Genomic DNA, 22,644 nt, shown 5'->3' with positions numbered 1-22,644 from the left:
AGTACTGTTTTGCATTTTACGACCCAGTGAAAAAAAATCTTAAACTTAGATATTCTAATAGCTTCTAAATAGAATTCTGTCTTGTTATTACAACTTACTTTATCAAAGTTTTGCATCTGTTCCCTGTTTGTAAACCAAGATTCTTTGTCCTGACTGGGTTGAATGACAAATACTTCATAATCAGCAAACATCTGTGTGAAGCGGTTGGCAAAAATTTCACGAATTTGAATATTCAGCTGGTAAATCTTGAATTCCTCTTCATCACACTGAATTTTAAGATCCTTTTTGCTGCTGGTCTCCTCTCGCACCTCCAGCTATGGAAGTAAGGGAACACACACACACACACACACGAAGCATGTTTATCTACTGGTGCTTTGTCAGGTATTCTGGGTGTACAAGAACATTTGACAGATAGACGTATGTATGTGATTTAAGTCCAAGCAAAATATTGTTACAGGTTCATTCGTAAATCTTTGAAATGAATAGCTAAGCACAATCAATAGACACACAGCTTGTTTTGGTCCATTTCTTGCAACCTAAATCCTTAGCAGCATAATGCATTATTCCTCACTACACAGCCCAGAATAATCTCTAATGAAATAAAATGCATTTTTTTAAGACATCACGTGGGCTAAGGTTTATAAAAAGAGCAATGTAAGATTTGGATACTCTGTTCATATTAGTTTTGATAGCAATTACGTACCAAAAAAAGCCACAAGAATTCACTACTCATGCACTATGGCAAGCAGATAATGCTCAAGTAAAATCACATATAACGAGAAAGATAACTGCAGCAAACAAGGTTGAATTTCAACTTCAATGACAGTTTTAGCTATGTAAATCATGAGAAAGTAACATAAATTTATTATAAATCTTAAAACTAAAAAGAAACAAGGCAAGATATATTTTTAAGTGCATTATCTTGGCCAAAACTAACAAGCAAAACAAAAAACCAACACTTTAGAAGCTACCAAAAGTTTCCATAGGTGCTGTAGAGTTGAATCCTCATCCATCTCATGCACAAGGTTTGTGAACATGTTAAATTATGTTCTTTCTAGTGAAGGCAAACCCAGTCTTTTTACCATCACTTCAGACCTTCGTTGCTGCAAGTCCTCAGAGTGTACCTGTAGCTTACCTTTTCTAGGCTCACACCTGTTCTTTTAACCAGTGCTTGGAGTCTTGCAATGGTCTCATTTTCCTTTAGCAGCTCATAGGAATTCAAAGGTGATCCTGCTACGTTCCCATTTCTTTTATCAGAAACCAGGTCACATGCTCTGAGGCTCTTCATCTTTGAAGCACTTTCACTATAATGAAGATTTCCCTCAGGAGGAATTCCAAAAGCCGTTAGTATCTCTGAAATTTCCTGTACAAACTCAAGCTTATTTGGGAACTGGGGCAAGTCTTCTGGCAGCTCGATGAAATGGTTGTCTACATCCACAAAGCAAAGGTTAGCCTAGGATTTAATTCAGAATAGAATAACATTAGAATATGCACAAGGGTCATGTTATATTTATCTTTGGTTTTGGTGCTAGCTAGAAAAATCAGATACATTTGCATGCTTGGTTATTCTGTAAATATTCTGTAAAACAGCCAGGCCCAACCATAACTGAGCTGGCTGGCTGGCTTTGAGAAAAGTACCACGAAGCCTACATTTCTGTATCTTCTAAGAAGTCAAGAAATACAACTCATTTTTAAAGTTGTTTATTAGGTACAAAACAGAATGTAGCATCTATTAGATACAAGTGTGCGATTTTGTTCACAAAGACATATCTGGCTAGATTTTAACTAGCACATGCATACGTATACGAGTTCCTGCCTGTTGCTCATATTATAAGCCCACTCTTCTAAAACTTGGTGAATTTCATTCTGAAAGGTGTATGACATTGCAGAAGCTGCACTAAAATTATCTTCTTTTTTTTTCTTGAGAACTGCTTTGATTCCTTGAAGTTCAGATTTTTTATTTCAAGAGAAAAAATAAAAATAAAATTTGAGTTAATAGGTCAAGATCTGTTCTCCTGTTCCAATCTCTGTCATTTACTAAAGATAGGGGGAAAAAAGAACAATAACTCACTGGCATAGCTTCCAAAACATTATTAAAAAAAAAAAAAAAGCTATGCATCTATCAAAGATTTACCTCACCCTATATTTGTGAGGTTTTTTTTTCCCCTTTTGGTTTCTGCACTGCCAAACCTACTTCATGACATGATATGACATTACATTCAGCACACTGGAGGGAAAGGATGCCATTCAAAGAGACCTTGACAAGTGGGCCCACATGGCTCAACAAGGCCGCATGCAAGGTCCTGTACCTGGGTCAGGCTTAGTATGTCCAGAAGGATGAAAGCACTCTCAGAATTTAATAGGAAAGAAAGAATTTGAAGAGATTTACCTCCCACTAAATGAATTGTGGGCAATCCCAGCTATCAGAGCAATGTACACAAACTGCATAGTGTTAGTAAGGACAAAGCAGTTCTTAAAGATTTTGCTGTGAGATTGATCACAAGTCAACTAGGATAATCTGCACCTGCTGAGATCCTTATGTCTAAGTAAACTGCCATGAAGACATACATCTAATATTTGTGATAGACTCGGCTCTCTTGGTATTTCATCAGAACAGAGTTAGGATGCCAATTCTCAAAACATAACACATTTGCTCTGTTTGATTTACAGAACTCCAACATCAAAATTAAAAAACAAAGCTAAATTCTTAAAGGAAAAATTCAAGGGATATGTGCCATGGTTTAACCTGGCAGGTACTAAGTACCACACAGTTGTTTGCTCACTCACCCCAGTGCAATGGCAGAAAGAATGAAAAAAAAAAAAAAAAAAAAAAAGTAGATTTTGCAGCTTGAGATAAAAACTAAGAAAAGGAAGAACGGAAAAAAAAAAAAAAGATAATAACAAATGATAATAATACATACACACACAACAAGTGATGCAAAAAATTGCACCCCACCTGCCAATGGCTTCCCAGGCAGACCCTGAGTATTGGCTGCTAACCCAGCCAATTCCCCACCATTCTTCAAGGCTTTTTCACACATCATATGGCATGGAATATCCCTTTGGCCAGTTCAGGTCAGCTGTCCCCTCCCAGCTGCTTGTGCCCCCCAGCACCTTTGCTGGCAGGACAGTATAAGACACCCAGAAACTGGAACATTCTTGGCTCAGCACCATTCAGCAACAACTAAAACATCACCATGTTATCAGCATTGCTTTTCTCCTAAAGCCAAAACACAGCACCATAGCAGACACTATGAAGGAAAATTCAGCTCTGTTCCAGAAGAAACCAGGAGAACATGTTATACTGGATTTGTATAAAATGTTGCATGACAGTCCAATTTATGCTCTGCTGTGATCTTGCTCATAATTACAAAGGTACGTAGAAGCCTTCTATATCTTAGTTTCCTGATGTTCTAGTACTTGAACACTGGGATTAATTTACTATCAAAGGAATGCATATAAAACAGTTAAGAATTTCTTGTACAGATCCTTTACTGTAAGTTAAATTGTAAGTGTAATTAGGTGTTGCAAAAGAATGCAAAGCAAATAAACAGAACAAAGACTTTAATGCTGAAACTTGTGTGGTGTACCCTGGAAAATAGCTCTTATTTTTTCAAATAGGGCAGACATCATAGTTTAGATTTCTCTCAGCATCAACACTGTTCAAGCAGCAGGTGCTGGTATGCACACCTGGCAAAGCATCTCCAGTGGTAAGTTAGGGATGCATGCAGACTGCACCTGCTCCTCATCCAAAGAAACATTTAGCACAAAAGGACAGTACATACACTAGAACTCTCATTTTTAAGAACTTCAAGATTCCCCATTGTACACATGAATTTTAGTTATCATTAAACTAAGTCAGCAAATTAGGAACACTGCAAGCACTTCAAGATACTAGAGAAATGAAGCATTAAAACTAGGCATAGTGCCTGCTAGTCACTTCGAGGAAAGAAGAAAAGCAGCGAATTGGTCACAAACTGTCTGAGGAACAGCAGAACAAACTCATTAAGAAACTCTAAGAGTTTAATTGCATTACTTTCTTTTTAATCTTTAATTATTGCCATTCGACTTTACTTTTTTGTTTGTTTTATCTTAACACAGAACATCACTCTTAGTTAGCCTTGGTTCTATCTAAAGAGAGGTTGGCCAAAGAGTGACAAAATACTAACCTTACTAACAAAGAGATTGCAGTCTACAGACTGAAAACAAACTCCCTCCAATGAAGAAAGAGCTGAAATAAATACTTGGTAGAATTACTTATAAGCATTTGGGTTCATATGACAAGTTATTCCAACAGTTAAACATCCTTTCTTGAGGCATTTCTCCTTAAGAGCAATACACACACAGTTTAAACATTTTAAGCCATTAACTGATGATACAGCTATTACCACATTTTCCAGTACTGGCCCTATATAGAAGCATTTAGAAACATGGAAATGCTGTACAGCAAAACTCTATAGAGAAATAAAGAATATTTTTGGGACACTACATTTATTTAGAGCATGGTCCATAACTCATAAGATAAAGAATTACCTTGAGCAATGAAAACAAAGTAGATTCAGTAGGAGGCTTTAGCCTCTCTTAGCTTCAGGAGACTGAGATCATCCCTGTATGTGTACTTCTGAAAAGATCGTGATCCCCAAGGAACAGAAACAGCAAAGATACCTCACTTCACAAGTAGTTCAAGAGACACCAAATCATTATTTCTCTAAAAGTGAAATCCAGAGTAAATAAACAGCCAGTAACAGGCTTCAAAACAGTTAGCCCCACAATGTTATTACACTACAGCAATATAGGGGAGGACAGAGGGGCTTCCAAATTCAATTTATTTTGAAATGCAAGGGAAAAAAAGCATCAGTTAAATATTCTTTAATTTACTGCTAAGGTACTAACTTATGACCAAAAGAAAACCTTCAGTTGCTGCATGCCCCTTCAAGAGTACAGTATTACATGAAAGGACACAACATTCTCACATAAGGAAGGAGTTCAACAAAAGCAAGTGTAGGGTCTTATACCTAGGGAGGAATAATTGCATGCACCAATACAGGCTGGGGGATGAACTGCTGGAGAGGAGCTCTGCAGAGAGGGACCCGGGCGTCCTGGTGGACGACAGGTTGGCCATGAGCCAGCAGTGTGCCCTCGTGGCCAAAAAGGCCAATGGCATTCTGGGGTGCATTAAGAAGAGCGTGTCCAGCAGGTCGAGGGAGGTGATCCTCCCCCTCTACTCTGCCCTGGTAAGGCCTCATCTGGAGTACTGTGTCCAGTTCTGGGCTCCCCAGTACAAAAAAGACAGGGATCTCTTGGAAAGAGTCCAGCGGAGGGCCACAAAGTTGGTGAAGGGCCTGGAGCATCTCCCCTATGAAGAAAGGCTAAGTGAACTGGGTCTGTTTAGCCTTGAGAAAAGACGACTGAGAGAGGACCTGATCCAGGTTTATAAATATCTGAGGTGTGGCGGCCATAGCGGTGAGGCCAGTCTCTTTTCAGTGGTACGTGGAGACAGGACGAGGGGAAACGGACATAAGCTGCACATAGGAAGTTTCGCACGAATGTGCGTAAGAGCTTCTTCATGGTGAGGGTGACGGAGCACTGAACAGGCTGCCCAGGGAGGTTGTGGAGTCTCCTTCTCTGGAGATATTCAAGTCTCACCTGGACGCCTACCTGTGCGACCTGGTGTAGGGAACCTGCTTTGGCAGGGGGGTTGGTCTCGATGATCTCTAGCAGTCCCTTCCAACCCCTACAATTCTGTGACTCTGTCATTCTGTGAGTTCTCCTGAGACTCTACAATAAGGAAAAAGGGTGCCATGTCCTAATTTAAAGGCTTGTCTTTTCCAGAAACTTTTATTATCACAAATAACAGGGCGTCCGGTTGAAAAATCTTACAAATCTTAGGAATGCAGACATAAGAATGTTCACATATCCAATGCCAAAGCCTGGTGCCACAAGGTAAACAGCAGAGTTTTCAGCTGGCTTAGTGGGTGTGAGACCACATGCAACAATTCCAAAGCCAGAGGACAATTGCAATTCTTTAGTTTGACCTCAAGTACAATACGGTCCAAAACCCCATACACATCTAGCAATGCCTGTATCGAGCCCATATCCTTCCTTTCAGCTCTGTTCAAAAAACACAGCAGGAAATTATTTAGGCTCTCTCAAAAAGACATCTGAAGAGGAACTGCTTATTCATTAAACAATGAATAAGCTCCCTGTGTCCCACTGGCATCCCAAAGAGAAAATATATTCTAAACATTAAAACTGGTTACACAAGCTGAGTACAATACAGAACAGTCAGTTCTGAGTGCACACTCACCACTACTCAAATTCTGCCCAGCATAAGTGCTCAGACTACAAGTTGCATATAAGTTTTTGGACTGCCTCCTAAAAAGTCAAGTTGAAACGTGACTCAGAGTTAGGTCTTCTGTTTGAATATACCACTGAGGGATTAAAAGCCATTCAGCAACAGCATTTCTACAGCATGCACTGCCTCTGTGTGTTAGGTCTCATCCTTGTAAATAACCACCCACTTCACTTAAAGCACACGAAACATGTATGTTAACACATATACAGAGATGGCTTGTAGAAACTAGTTTACAGTAGTCCTACATTCTAAAGAATTCCTGTAAGCAAATGATGACCTTTTCCATTCCTTCTCAGCACTACTGATCTTCACACCAAATCAGAATTTGTGATGTACAACAACTTAACAACTGCAAGCTTCACAAACACGAATTTACCTCCTCAAGTAGCTCCTTAACACAGCAGTACAGGACTACAGTGCAAACTGAAATCTGTCAATAAACCTGCAGTATTATCAAGGATCTACCATAGCAGCAGATAGTATCAAAACGCATACGAAGTGGTGATTATCTGTCAAAATATCTGTCAAAATAATTATCACAATCAGGCTTTTAAATGTGTTGGCATCAAGAGGAAAGAGAGGCTTTTCTTCTAGAATAAACAAGTAATAATTTAAAAGCACAAATTATTCAGATTTAGCATTCAATTTCACCTTTCAATTGTTGAAATAAGAATACTGAGAATACATACTGTCTTATATTAACAGAAAAATGGATAATAGCTTTTTAAAAGTCTTCCAAATTGTCTAAAAGAAAACATTACTGCCCAAGATCCTTTGGAGCACTTCATTAAAAACAAGCTTTTTAAACTAGATACTACTCGTTTGATTTAATGAGTGCTGGAAGATTTAGCATTGCTTATTTAGACTCAAAATAATCTCACTTTCCACCATCCACATGCATTAGGGAGAAGATGCACATTCAACAGCATGAAACAGCACAAATTAACCAGCATTTTAAAAACACGTTGCTATATCTTTGCAAAAATTTCTTTAAAAGGAAATTCAAAGACACATCAAAAATAGTCTTACTTTAGTATCTAGTTTATGATCTGCAAGACTGCTAGTTTAACCTCCTTTCTGATCAATTTTACTGATACAAGAACCACATTTTGCTAGCAACATCTGAAATAGCTGTGTGTTCTTGCCTTCCTCTGATTTCTGCAGCACCTTGGTCTAGTATTGCTTCTCCCATGGCCCTGAACTTCTTTTCTGAGTTCTTTATAGGCCTCTGATGCAGCCACTAGAAAAACCACAAGGATGCTCATACACAGAGAAAAAGCCTTCAGCAAAAGCAACGACATACATAAGAACAAGCTTAGCTTTTAAGTATCATGTTTCATTGACATACACCAGTCTCAAAACTCTTAACAATCTTACAAGGCTATAGGCAGTAAGGGTCTTCAAGTCATTGATGAATTTCAGTGAATTCACCAACTAGTAATACAAACTTGCATTTTGTACTAATGTAATTATTTTGCTGAAGAATTTATTCATCATCTGACAAAGCATCAACTTCTAAGATACAGTTTCTACACTGCCAAGGTAAAGCATTCCTTAAAGCACCAGTTGTGACCAAAGCATGGAAGACTGCCACGGCAAGCAAACCAAATCAAGCTTTCTGGCACACATGTGGAAGACTTAGTCCAAACCTGACAGTTAGCACAGACCACATTTTCAACTGTTGTAAAAATATTTTAGCTTAAAACATAATACAAATAACATCCTTGCTATGTCAGATAGCAATATTATATTCTTCCACGATGCTCTTCAACTGAGAGGCACTAACCAGATTTTCTATCAAAGCTCGATTCCCTATTCTTTGTCTAAATTAGATCCTGCTTTAATAGCAGCAATCCTACCCATCCAAGTGGATTAGCAACAGTGATGCTGTTTATGCAGTTTCAAGACAAAGCCCAAAACACTTTTTTTTTCCCCAGGACTCAGAATAAATTAGAACACAGAACAGCTCTTTATACATTCTTTCTAGTAAGTGATGAAGATTCCGATACTTACTATGTCTACAAATCAGGAACGTAGAGGCAGGCCTTGGAAACTGAGTTCCTCATATAACCCTAAAAATTTCACGCAGTATCACATGGACTCCAAGCTTTGGAGATGAGCAATATTAAGTAGTAGTATCACTTTTATTTCTGATGATAAATTTGTCTTTAAGTACATATAATAGAACCTATCTGCCTTCTTCTAAGGTTGTATGATGACATGCTTGCTTTCGCAGGGGCGTTAGACTCGATCTTTTGAGGTTCCTTCCAACCCCTGCGATTCTGTGATTTTGTAAAGCGTATTCCGTGTTAGATCCTCCATCAGGAATTTTGTCCAGAGCTCAATTGGCTCTTTAAGTGAAAGTGATCTTACCTGGAGGCTTAACCATAATGCAAAATATCTTTGAGATGAACCTGTAATTTGCAGTTAAGTATATTAAAGCTAGCTGATCAAATTATTCCTATCAGAAATACTGACCAGTAGTTCCACTTAGTAAGACCAACATGTTCTTGGGATTCTGACTTGCATTTTAGATGGCATGTTTACTTTTCATTAAAACAGCAGATCTTTTTTTGTTTTGCTTTTTGAAATAAATACAGTGAAAATCTCAGCAACAGTGAGCTCTTGTTCTTCCCAGTCTAGCTTTCCTCTTAGGTTAAACAAAAAAAAAAAAGTCTGTACAGGATAACTACTTAGGTATCTCTGAAGTCTCCAGTACACGTTCAAACTCATTTGCACACCACAGCTACTTTCTCAATGCCTTCATTTCAGCTGGGATGGAATTGTTCTTTTCAGAATGTCTGCTATGATGCTATGATTTGGTTCTAGGAAAAAAACTATGTTGATAACACACTGATGTTTATTGTTTCCTGCTAAGCAGTGTTGTATAGAGCCAAGATCATTCACACCAAAGGCCCTAGGAGCTGGCAGGAGACAGAATTAGGACAGCTGACTTAAACTGTCCATAGAGATATTCCATACCATCTGACATCATGCAGAAGTAGTTTTGAAAGAGGTGGGAGTTTGTCTTGCTCTCTTCCACTGCTCGGGGCTAGCTGGGCAATTGGTCAGAAGGTAGTGAGAAATTGCTTGTGCATCACTTCTTATACAGATTCATATATATATGTACATTCATTCATATTTATATGTACTATCATTTGTAATATCCTTTCCCTTTTGTCTATCTTAGTGAACAGCTTTAACTCAACCCATGAGTTCTACTTTGTCCTTTTCGATTCTCTCCCCCATCTCACTGGGAAAGAGAGAGTGAGCAAATAACCATGTGCTGCTCAACCACCTGCAGGATTAAATCACAACACAACCTACAGCACTAAAGACTTCACCAGTTATCAAGAAACCTCACTCAGCAGTGACTTTTTCAAACAAAGCCTTACACAAAACTGTCAGAGCACACTCCCAGAGGGAAGCTTCAGAAGGACTAGTTTACATTCTGCAATAAATTCCATCACACAGGCACACTCCTGCTGATATCCTAGGTCCTGAGTGTCCTCCCCCTCCCAGACAATCCTGGTCTCAGTGAGATACTGTCAAAAAATCTACTCCTCTACCTTCATAAAAGACAGCCTGTAAAACTAAATTTAAATTGTGGTGCCAGGTGATTGTTTAAATACCACTTTCATTTAATTTTTAATATTTTAAATAGATTAGATACCTGGGAAGTGTTAGACTCATTTCAAAAAGAGAAAATTTTCTCATTCCAAAAGGATAGCAGTCTTATGAGAATCTTTCTACGAGAACAAAAACAACCATGGTGTATATTAACATGCATTTCACTTGACTTGCTATCCTGTGTAAAAAATACACTAGCCATATAAATTAGGCCTGTCACTATATTCAAAGTTTTGTAAAAATGTAGTAAACAAAAACAATAGTGTTTTCATTGCAAGAACATACATTACTCTGATATTATGCCAGTACAAAAAGTGAAGGAGAAAAAGAAATTAAGATATTTATAAAGACTTGAATTTTAATAGGAAAACAACAATCTGAAAATAAATTTTCTTTTGAACTTGCCAGGAAAAACAAATGAAAACCACCAGCATATGGATTTGAGTAAAAAGAGCAATGTTGGCATGGTGACCAGACTGAAGGCTCACAGAAATATCTAGTCTTTAATCTCACACAGCTTTTTTAAGAAGTTTATGTCAAGCTATGTTGCAGCACTGTCTGATAATGAAACATAAAAAGGGAAAAAGAAAGTAACAGCCACCACTGAAAAATCTTCTCTCTTCTACACTTCTGCTTTTCCAGCAATCCAAATGACAATAGAAGCAAACAGACAACCAGGTAAAGAGATAGATTACAGGCACTAGCAGGATTTTTGAAGCAGATTTTCCATAACTTACTCAGCCTATTCCTGTGAAGTTATGCTTACACTAGCAAGTAAGCAGACTAGCAGAGGTCAGATCTCTGTTGTTGACAATTCTCTTAGCGCAAACTTTCCACAGGGCTATCTGATGGAGCTGTCCAGCTCCTTCACAACAGACAGGAAAATTACACTACAGCATTCATCATTTGCTATTTACTGAAGCAAATAAACCATTCAGTGATACCTTATGAGAAAAGTCATTCCGATGACTGATAGTACAGCCTTACAGGCACCTGACATGCTTCCCACAGGTGGTTACCAGCTCCTGTAGGAACTTTCTTTGCTATCCCAGGTAGCACACATCCACTCTTGGCCCCTTAATCCTCATAACCAGATATTAAGGTCTCTCCTGGCAAATCCTTAAAAATGAATATTTGTGAAATAGGATATAATAAATAAAAATAGCCTTCAAGTGGTTTTAATGGATTCCCAGCCTCATGTTTGAGTAGCAGAACCTTCACAAGCCATTTGCTTCATTTATATAATGGCTGTTGTTAACACAGACACACTACGAGGAAGAACTTCCTGAGCATTATCTCAATTAAAACCAACTGACTTAAGTAGATGTCAACATTTTGCTGCAGACTGAATTTTATGTTCAAAGGAAAAACTGAAGTAGTTTTGGTGCAGGCATGTGAGCAGCTGGATCCAGGTAAGACAATCCAACTCAAAAGTGTAGCAGAGAGAAACTCAGCTTAATCCTACACAGCTAACAACCAGCTCCAGCACAGCACAGCACTGAGACCAGTGCATCACAGAAGCAGCACAGCCTTTTGTCCATAGCCACTAAGGTCACACTGCACTTTCCTGCATTTTCTAGCACAACAGGCAAAGTTACACCAGAAAAACATTCTTTCTGTAACCTCGCAGCAAAAACACATGTAAAACTCCAGTCTCACTTTAACAGGAAATGTAATTTCAAAACAAGGTGTTGTTTTGTTTTGTTTTTGTTTTTTTTTTTTGTTTTTTGTTTTTTTAAATCAATTTCATTGGTTTGCTCTAGCAGCTCCAAAAAATGAAATAAGATCTATGCCAAATCATCACCAGCTGGAATTTTGAAATGGCTGTTACAGTTAACACCAATATTTTGGCTCATCCTTCACTTCTCTCATTATTACATACAATATTTAATGAATTGATCCAAGTTTCTCTCACCTCTTGAGGAAGCTCCAGCTTAGACCTGTCATCCAGTCCATTGGAGTGCAAGCCCATCAGATAAGGGACAGGAGCATCTAGAAAATGAAGGAGCGATGCAGGAAGGATAGGAACATACACATGCTGCCACTGAAATGGAAACATTAGTGCTGTAATGGTCTCTGCCACAGTCATCAGTCTCTGATAATCTGAAAAAGAGCAAGAAAAAAAAATTCACAAACATATTTAAGTAAATGAACCTGAATTAAAGAAATGAGAACTTGCTTTAAAACAGAAACCACAGAACTTGGTGTTAGCTGAGCAGCATTTTTAATGGAAGCCTCTACTTGTGCACCTAGGCACATTTTGCTGAGACAGCACCACAAAGTAGGTCAATTCTACAAGTCACGCAGAAATGTGCAAAGTCTTTGCACCCATAAGTCACTCTACACTACCTAAACCAGGGTTACAAACAGGAACACCATTTCAAGTCTGGAATCTGTATTGTAATTGGTTAAGAAATACAGTGGAAGTATTTTATTTTCTCTGTGCTTATGGCTTTCTATGGAAGCCTTGGATGAAAACCAATGCATCTGGTATCTCTCAGATAAACATTTTTTAAAAGAGCGTTTAAAAGTCTATAAAGCATGCTGTATAGTAGCCAATCTAACAGTAGGACTGAAATAACTGTAAAAAATAAAATGGATTCAGCTTCATTTATCCTTTGCAATATATGGCCAAAGTCTCAATTCAACATATAAATAACTCATTTCCTTGTACAATTTCCCAGCAGTGCTAAGTGCACCTGTGCACCATGCATACCAAAAGATCTTTTTTGTTCAGCAGCTGGTGTCTGGAGCAGTTAACACTGCAGTATGCTGGGCCAAAACCTCCTCCTCTTTCATACCATGGAATCATCTCTAGTGGGTTTTCATATCTACGCACTGTAAATGAGGCAACTCAGAACATGTGTTCTAACACAAACAACTACTAAAACATTCACAATACAGTCAAGCAGCCTGGCTGTAGTGAAGCATGGCTGGAAAGACCATAAAACAAGTTCAGAAGACTATGACAGTTCTTATCTTCAGTCAAGCTATAAATACAGTACAAACTGTAAACAAAGGATGCCTTTTGCATGATACTGCAATAATATCACGTTCCAGTCAGAAAGTGGGGGCAGAGCAAATAGGGAGGAGAAAATAAGGATCCTTCATAGGTGTCTGTGACAGAGGGGAATGTCTTCTAACACATTCATAAAATTAAGGACAATAAGAAATTGCAAAAGACACTTGAACACACAGGTCCAGATGCTCAGATTTCTGAAGCTGTTACAGTGCTGCATAGTGAAACTGAAAAAGAATATCCGCTCTAAACAAACATTCCAGAGAAAAACAGTTCCTGGCACTTGTGATTAGCTGTGTTAGAAAGTAAATGTGTAGAGTCTGCAGTCTGCAGAGTCCCTGAGGAAACCCTGAAGAACTCAGTGCGGGCTTTGCCAATGCCAGTCATCATTCTGTAATCCAGGCTTCTGATTTCCATTTTCAGATCAAGCAATGGCAGTGGAACAGGTACTTGTGTAAAGCTTACTGTCGCTGCCTTACACCAGATGTACTCTCCAGAGCTCCTTAAATCAAAGTGAGCTAGGATGGTTTAAAACAGCTGCAAGTTCTTGCTACAAAATAAACACATAGATAAAATACCTGGACTGAAGTATGTTAGGGAACAGCTTGATGAACATCAGCAGCAGCACTGCCCTACTCTGCCTGGACACCAATTCCTGCCTAAACAGTTATTTATTAGTTCACAGCTTTAATCACAGCCTCTACTGTGAAGAAGTGATGAATTAACAATTAGCTTTGGGAAGAAGAATCTATTCCATACCCTATTTTCTCCAGTGTCAAACTTTAAAGTAGCTAGAAATGCACAAAGATTCCAGCTGGTTCATATTCAGCTTGTTTACCCAAAAGAACAAATCTCAGAATAGAAACAGTGTTTTCCTACTACACAAAAACACTCTGTCTAATTCTGCTGGCTAATTTAAATACAACTTCCCTCTCCATCAAGCCAATGTTCTCTAGGCATTATGCACATCAAGAACTGTTGGCAAAAGGACAAAGGCAAGAAGCCTGCAAACAAAGCAAAATAACCTAAATGTTTTAAATTAGACCTATCCAGAGAGAGTGTGGTGCTTCATTTGTTTTGTAAAAAAAAAAAAAAAAAAAAAAAAAAAGGAAAAAGCAGCACCAGAGCACTACAAAGGATTTAAATATTTATTTCTTTAAAAAAAAAAAAAAAAAAAAAACAAAAAAAAAAAAAAAAAAAAAAAAAAAAGAAACAGGAAGTGCTCCAGCAGTGGTGTTACTCTCATTCTTGTTTTTGAGAGCAGAATATTTTTCTGGTGAAATTCACATTGCTTTTCTTATTGTTATTTTAAGTAACATGACCACTTGCTTTAAGAACACAGATTAGGTGTGATTTTCTCTTTTAGCCAACTGCTGCATGTAAAATACCTCTTAAAGTGCTTTATTGAAGCCATTTACACCACTACCTGTGTCTAGGTAGCATCTAGACATTTTTGTTGATCTGCAACAGACAAGCAAATTGAGGGAAAAGAAGGAAATTGATCTTGGATCTGGAAAGAGAGGAGAAGGGAAGAAGTTCTAAGAACCATAATTTCAACTATCCTTTCTCACATCCTACCAGAGAGACGTCTATGAGGACCGACAGAAATCCTCTGACTTCATCCAACTGAAAACAGTTAAGCAGTTAAACATTCTGAAATAGTTTTTCCTTCTAATCTTCAAAGATGGCAGTGAAATATTGCTATATTTGTCAAGTAATTTTTCCATTCCCCTTACCACTCCCATTCTGTTACTTTAAAGCAGAGTTGCCCTTACAAAGGAGGACCACTACCACAGATGAGTTTAGAGATCTTCAGAAAGTATTTGAATAAACCAGAAGGATGTGCTATTGAACAAGATTCAACCTCTTCTTAACTTGAAGAGGAGCAGAAGGTGGAAAGTTAAATCTGCAGTCATTATAGACAAGTGACATGCAATGCAGTTGAGCCATCAGAATAAAGCATTGCCAGAACCTAGAGAACCTAGAGAACTCCCTTCAAGCACAGTACAAAAGAAACATTTTCCAAAAAATTCTTCTGAGGTATTCAGTATGTCAGACTCTTGAGATAAAGCATGCAAGCACTTTTCAACTGGGCTTTTTACTTAAACAAAAGTAACTGCAGAAAGAGTGAATTGTGGTAAGGAGAAGCAGTGGATCAAAGAACTTCTAATTCATGTTCACTTCTATGTCTGACAGAACACAGAACCTTTTTTCAGGCTCAATAAAGACGCCTGCATCAAGCAGCCCATTTCCTAAATTACTGTAGACATAAGAAAATGTCTTTCTGGAGTCAACTAATATGAGACTAGTAATGCAAAGAAATTAAATCAATACCTTAAATCTTCACAGAGATCACCATTTTAAAGCAAGTGAAGTAAAGGGGATGAACAATTCAAAGTCAAAGCAATCAAATAAACTTTCACTTGAAAATGGCAACAGCCAGCAAATATCCAGAAAAATAAAGCTGAGCAAGATCATCTGTTGCAGTGCTGCATTATACTTCTCATTTTATTGTTTTCAGCTGCTTAAAAAAGCCTCCTCCAAGCAGATTTCACAGCTTTCTGAATAGCTGCTATATAATAGAGATAAGAAATAAATCCATTTCATAAAATCAACAGCAACATAAACTGCAGAAATGCAAACCATCTCCTGCAGTGTAATCGAGTGAGGGCACAGCTAAAGCTCCCCTTCAGCACCACTGTCTTCTGGTGTTCCTGCCCAAATTCCATGGCTCAGCACTAGCTTCAGGTTCTTCATCATCTCACAACCACCTGAGTTCCTCTAGTGCATTCCAAAGTGGGAGAGGCAACTCTCCCAAGTTGACATCCATATCAAGGAACTCATTCTCTATGTTTGGCTTGTACTGGTCCCAAACACACAGTCCATGCCAGCGCAGTAGGACAAAAGAAGAATTTCCAGAAGCATGAATTCAGAAACATGTCCAAGGAATCTCAACGCAAAACATGCTCACTGCCAAGTGAAATTACTCCTGTTCCAAGGACTGCGAGGAAAAATTAAGGTGAGAGAAGTCAGTCTCACAAGGAAACCCTCTTATACTGCTCTAAACCTAAATCCATCCAACACACACAGCAATCTCATCTGACCAAGAAGAATCAGAAGGGATTTGCCACAGTTTTAAGAACCACAAGATCTAAAAAAGCCAGAAGACAATGAAAAAATTAACATTTATATTCACAAAGACAACCTAGACCTCAACTGCTGCTCACACAAGAACAGTGGCGAACTCTTTACAAAAGTTCAAGCAATTTTCAATTCCTCTCGGAACTGAACACACCTGTACCTACATTCAACATACCCTTTCTTGCAATCAGAAGGAGAAAAGTTAGTTAACCACACAGAATGTATTAGGAGAATATTCCAGTTAAAAAAAAATAAAGTAAAAGAAGGAAACTAATTGGTAAGGGTATAGACAATCAGAACCTCAGTCAGGTGTGTCATTTTTTCTACTGATAACACTCTCCTAAGCATCAAGGAAAGCAATCATTCTACTAAACCAATTTTCTACTTCACTGCCACATAAAAGAAAAAAGAATATCTTGGTTAGAAAATACATAAGAGATTTATTTTCTAGAATTTCAAAATACTTCCCAACCTCAGAAAATTAAGTTCTTATCAAAAGCATTTTAGAAACATCTTGAACTTGACTGCTAGCAGCTCCTTCAGTATTCACTAACTTTTGTTATTACCCACTAGTAGCTTTAATGATGTTCTCAGCGTTAGCAAAATGCTTCAAGAGAGCAAGAAAAAAAGAGCCTGAGATTTGATTTCTCAGAAAATACATGCTTATGTTTCAAAAACTACAGCTACTGTTACTGAGAAGGCATGATTTTATCAAAACTGATGGCCAAAAGTCTAACAAATAACTCGTTACTTTTCAACTATAAGAAGGCCTTTCTGCCAAAAGTTATCAGTGAAAACTTGATAGTCTGAAACAAGACATTTCTATAAAGCATAAAGAAGCCCAACTAAGACAAAACTTAAGGTAAGGCAGGGAGCAGCAGACAGAAACTGTCACAAAGATCAGATCCAGAGCTACTGCCCTTTCATTCAGTAAGTCCTCTCTCACAATTTCCATACATCTGTGTGTGCAAGCAGGAAATCCACATCCCAGAGCTTTTTTTAAGCTATGTTAATTAATGACTAATGAGACACTTGGAAAGAGTCAAAGGGGACAAACATGTTGAGCCTATCAATCTGACCTTGGAAACAGAACCTAAAATACAGAAGATGAGTCTGCAAGCACACCGAGTTCCAGCCCAGGGCAAGCGATACTCCAGAAAAGATACAAGGAATGCCGTTCCAATGTTGTGACATGTGTACTACTCTTCTTGCTGTGCTTTCAGCTGGTGAGGCACACGTACACATCTGCCATACAACAGCTCCAGCACAATTACAGGCCAACTTGACCACTATCTACAGATGGAAGAGTTTGTGTTAAAACTTCTGTCTGTGAGACAGAGATGTCCACATAAACAAACACTCCCTAAACACATTTTTGTGTTTTTTGTTTGTTTGTTTGGGGTTTTTTGGGTTGTTTTTGTTGGGGTTTTATTTTGACTGTACTTGAATGAAGATATAGTTTTTCTCTGGCAGTTAACATTTATACAATACAACAACTGAGACATAAGTTGTTGAGTCTTGCTACAATTACACACCTTTGATCCACACACGCAGTGAACTGTTTTTTGGCTTTAGTCTTTGCACATATCTCAACACACAAACATCTTTATTTCATGCTTCAAGAATTTTGTTAATAACAGCAGGATATATTTTAAAAATACTTAACATTTGTTTTCCACATAATTCAGTGACAGCAAATATTGAAAACAGACCGCAGTAACACCATAGGCTACCCTAGGATTCAGCTTAGGGTCTTCTAGGCTTCTTCGCCACTACTATAAAACCGTTCAAATGCAAATCATCTACTTTAATCCATACCATTAGTTCAAAACCACCTATCCAAAATGTCGGTCCTAATGTTAGGACAAGGGGAAGTAGAAAAAATTATTTTCTGGTGTAATTCCACATATATTGTTTTAGAATTAGAGAATTTAGAGGAAAAAAAGTCCAGTGTTCACAGACTTTAATACAGCTTAGTTCCATCTACCCACTTAAAAGCAAGCTTTACCTACAAGACATCAGCAGAAGACATCAGCAATAACTGTTTCAGGCTTTAAAAGAAATTCAGATTTTAAATTTTGGCAAACACAACTTTCTCTGGTAATTTTATTTCAAAATAACTACTGAAATGTGACTTCAGGTACTCAAAGAGAAAATTATATTTGTACTATGAATTATTCTTCAAAGTCCTTCAAAGTTTACTATGCCTCTTCTCAAAGTGCACACACAGTTTGGCAGAGATAGGAGGGAGAATTCAGCTAAGCAATTACATGGGAAAAAGCATATTACTCTAACAATAGAACACTTCCAGAAACAACAATAAATGGGACAGTCAGTCCATGACTGCAGGAGATTATATGAAAGCCCAGGGTTTAAACTGAGGTGTCTAGAAATAGGAACCAAAGAAATGCTCTCTGTAATTTGAGATTTTTTCTTGACATTAATACTTGCATATAGTCTTACTGCATTAGCACTCTAATGCCTTTAATGCAGCTACTCTGGTTTTTGTGTTTTGTTTTGTTTCCAGTTTGCTTTTTTTAAACATTCCAGAAATGAAGAATCCTTTTGCCAGTACAACTACCAGATAAGAAAACAAAAAGGAAGTACTCACGCTGTGAATAAAGCAATATCTGAAATTCCAAGAGAGCACAGGTAAAGAGTTGAACCACATTTTCGACTCCAAGCAACTCAAATACTTCTTTAACCGGGAAATCAAATAATGGTAGTTCATTGGTGCTTGGCCTCTGGCAGATAATTGGTCCATAAACTCCTGAAAATTTTAATGACCTTCCTGCTGGAGGAAGAGGAACCTCGTAGAGAATATTGTAGATGTAGCTTTCTAAAGGTAGAGGTGGTGGCTGAGGCGAAGTCACTGCTTGGTGAAGTTGTTCTAGTACTTTCTTACAAGCTTTCATGAAAGACATCGGAGTAATCAAACAAATGCACTTTGAGACATAGAGCGTGTCTCTGCTAATGTCATAAGAGTTAAAACGCTGTAGCTTTGAAATAGAAGTGCCGTTGCAGTCTCCAGTGCTACTGCAGCTATCTTTGTCATTTGTGGGTGGAGTATGAAGAATGTCATATTCAGCATTGTGCATATGATACAATGTCTGCATTGCACTGCAGATCTGCTTGCTAGTAACTTCCTCAAAAAACGTGAGAGAAAATCCAAATGTCCGCGAGCCATCTTCTCGAGTAATAATAAAAGAGTGGAACTGAGGTTCTCTAGAATCTGCTTGCGTCTTGAAAGCAAGCCCTTTAGGCATACACAGCTGTAAATAAAAACAAAGAGGGGAGGGGTGGGAGGAGGAGATAATATTAACACTTTTTTCTCTCCCCCCCACTTTAGAAGAATTTGATAAAACAGAATTTAGAACCCACAAGCTGCCATCACATTTCATATTAAAATTGCATTAAGTGATATGTCTCTGGACAACACAATAATACAGATCCAAATTAGAAAAACTAAAGGAATACTTCAAAAAGACTTTATGTTGTTTCTATTAAAGGCCATAACCATTTTGTTACAAGTCTCAATAGAAATAAAATAACAAAGTTTAAACTCGCATGAAGAAAAGTATTTTCTTCATTAAGACCAGAAACTTAACAAAGAAAAGTAGGAATTTTGGTCTAAAACAAGAAACTACACTGTGTTCCATTAAACAGTACTATTATGCACAAGGGAGATTCATCAACCACAGACTAATTTATTTCTCCACTAATTCTCTAGAATGTAACAGAAAAAGTTGTAAAGAACAAAAAAAAACTGTGCTAGAGACATATTGTTTACATATTCTAAACTTAATTTCCTTTAAAGAATATTCCAATTAAACAAAAAGATCTTTTGAGCCTGCACAATTTAGAGCATTTAATGGTATTTTTTCCAGTCTATAATAGACTTTGCAGTGCAACTTTTTTTTTTTTTTGTCAAGGAAAATAAAAGCAAATGCCTTCAATTGTTAAGGTAGGTTTTTGCCTTAAAAACAAGAGCCATTAAGTGATACTGACCATTCCCACTGCATCCTGGTCAAAAGGGTTCCATTCAACATTCTCAGGATAACGAGCAAGAACTTTGGACTTAAATGTGCGTCTTAACGGAGTCTGATCAAAGTTCTCCCCTGAAGGTGGAAGAAAGAAAGATGTAAATATATCATTCTCTTTTTAAATGCTAACAAAGCCGTAAAGCAGGACATCAGCAGGTACACGTGAGAATAAGTGAATTAAACACACACACTCCTTTTTAAGAGAAACAGAAAATGCAAGACAGTTAGTTAGCATAAAAACAGACTGCAGATATTAGCAAGGACTGGCACTGTAACATTTCTATGTTAAGTATCTGTGTTTTTCCTTAAGTGTATCTTCAGATCGTGATTATGTCAACAATTCTCCAAATTACTCTTCAGTTATTTCAGATTCTCATTATAGTATAGCTAAAGATTAAGCTTCGTGGATTTTTGTTACAGAAGAAAAGCACAAATAGACAAGAGGCAAAGACGATGCAGGTTTAACATAAACAAATGTAGCATCACTTAGTTTCTTCTTCAAGACTTAGGGAAAAAAGGATGTACATCATCTATTACAAAAAGTTAGCTGTGAAGAGAGAGCTTAGAGTGTTAAAAGATCAAGAACCAAGTAAGCGCCCATGAAGAGAGGGTATCAGGAGAACGGAAAATTGTGTTTGTTCTGTTTTTAAATTTCCCCACGCATTTTCCTTTACCTTCTGTTGCACTTGAAATGAAACGGCTGGCACCATCTCGGGTTTTAGAGGCCTGTATATACTGGCATAAAGCTATATAACAAATAAAAACAACACCGCATTATAAATTTCATACTGTCGACTGTAACTATGTAGCTAACACACCAGTAAACAACATGTACGTATTCTATACTGAATTAGCATGCATAATGTCTAATCTACTCTCCTAACATGTTTTGTGTACATATACAACCTTATATAAGTTTCACATTTCATACAGGTATTTCTTGAAAGGGATTACCAATACGTCACAGCAGCTCCCAGTTCCTGTATACACAACAGCAATGCAGCAATAGTGATTAGTTACCTGACAAACAAACAGCAGTTTTACACGTTAAAATATAAAATATTCCCAAGAACAGACAATGAAATTAACTCCAGTGACAAGACCATTCCAAAGCCTATAGAGGTATACGGATTTAAGCAGCATGGTTCTAATTTTCAATAGCCATACTAAAGACTGGCTGACACAGCCTCTTAGATTTCCACTAAAGCAATGACCATCCATTGTGAAACCACTCAGTAACTCCAGTTATACTTCCAGATTTGTGTTCATTAAGAGAAAAAGAAAAAACACAAAGGAGAAAAAAAAAAAAACTACATAGCCGCAGATCTTAAAAATAGCTTTGCTATCTCACTAGAATACAATTAGCTAAGCAATCATGCAGCTGCTGGCAGCTGCACTATCAGAATTGCATGAAATCATACAATTTAAATAAATCAAACTATTTCAGCAACACCTGCAAAAGAGAAAACACTCTTCAACTCCTCACTTATTTTCTTACATGCTACAATTAAATGGCAATAGAAATTGATTTTAAAATTGATTGGGTTTGTTCTATACTTCTACAGTAATATTAAAAACTCAGTTTCTAAATGAAATAGAATCTTTATTCAGTTACTTTCACAAAGTAGCCATACAGAGATAGTTATAACTGTCTATATACAATAAAGACCCTAGTAAACACACCCTACTACAGCAAGGAAAAATTCATTTCCATCATATGCTTAGAAATCATCTAAAGACAACAAATAAGTTAACAAGACACCTAACTTTGGACTTGGTTTTAAGTCTGCCTTAACTATTAACTCAAACAGGGATCTTGTCCTGAATCAGGACCTAGGACAGGTCTCACGGTACCTAAACTGCCCGTATGTTTTGTTCATCTCTATTTGTTTAGCACTGAAATTAAAGGAAACATTGTCATTTGTCTTCTCTTTTTTTCCTGTTTGGCTGAAAAGCAACAGGGCAACTGATTTTCATTAAAAAAAAAAAAAAAAAAAAAAAAAAAAAACGTACTGGAGTGGTTTTATATTACTTGGTTCAATAATATCATTGCTGAAAGAGAAACGAATGGCTACTGGGGGAATTGAGAAACATGTATATAGAGAGGGGCAGTTAGGGGAAACAAATCTAATACAACTTCCCTGAAATACAGCCTTCTTGAAAAAGAGCAGAATCAATGACAGAAAACATTTACTAACAGCATTTACGCAAGAGCTAAAAAACAAACGTAGAAGATGAAAATAAGGGCTTAGAGAAACTTCCAAGAAATAAGTCAGGATGTTTAACCCACCTACTGTTTTCCATATTTACATCTGTGCAAATGATATAATGCCAGCCTTTTTTATAACTGAGGAAAAAGCTAGTTTCTTTTCCTTCCCCCATATAATTAAACAAGTAAATATCTGAAAGTCAAGTTTTTTCCTGAGCTTAGAAACCACACAGCAATTACTGGGTTC

The 22,644-nt window shown here is 37.4% G+C and overlaps 1 protein-coding gene across 3 annotated transcripts in view; it reads right to left on the bottom strand.

The window, feature by feature from the left end:
• DENND5A (DENN domain containing 5A) overlaps positions 1-22,644 on the bottom strand; it is a 62,014-nt gene that overhangs the window by 24,967 nt on the left and 14,403 nt on the right. For all 3 annotated transcript variants that reach the window (XM_085224161.1, XM_085224159.1, XM_085224160.1), the window contains exons 2-7: positions 20,863-20,934; positions 20,154-20,263; positions 18,757-19,417; positions 11,901-12,088; positions 1,136-1,453; positions 99-314 (exon numbers count right to left, since the gene is read on the bottom strand). In XM_085224161.1, coding sequence (XP_085080287.1) covers positions 99-314; positions 1,136-1,453; positions 11,901-12,088; positions 18,757-19,417; positions 20,154-20,263; positions 20,863-20,934 — 1,565 coding nt within the window. The remainder of the gene's footprint in view (positions 1-98; positions 315-1,135; positions 1,454-11,900; positions 12,089-18,756; positions 19,418-20,153; positions 20,264-20,862; positions 20,935-22,644) is intronic.

Source organism: Meleagris gallopavo, chromosome 5, assembly GCF_905368555.1.
Source record: "Meleagris gallopavo chromosome 5, MGAL_WU_HG_1.1, whole genome shotgun sequence".
NCBI classification, from domain to species: domain Eukaryota; kingdom Metazoa; phylum Chordata; class Aves; order Galliformes; family Phasianidae; genus Meleagris; species Meleagris gallopavo.
Note: the sequence above shows the minus strand (reverse complement) of the source record. Positions and strands in the feature narration are given on the sequence as shown.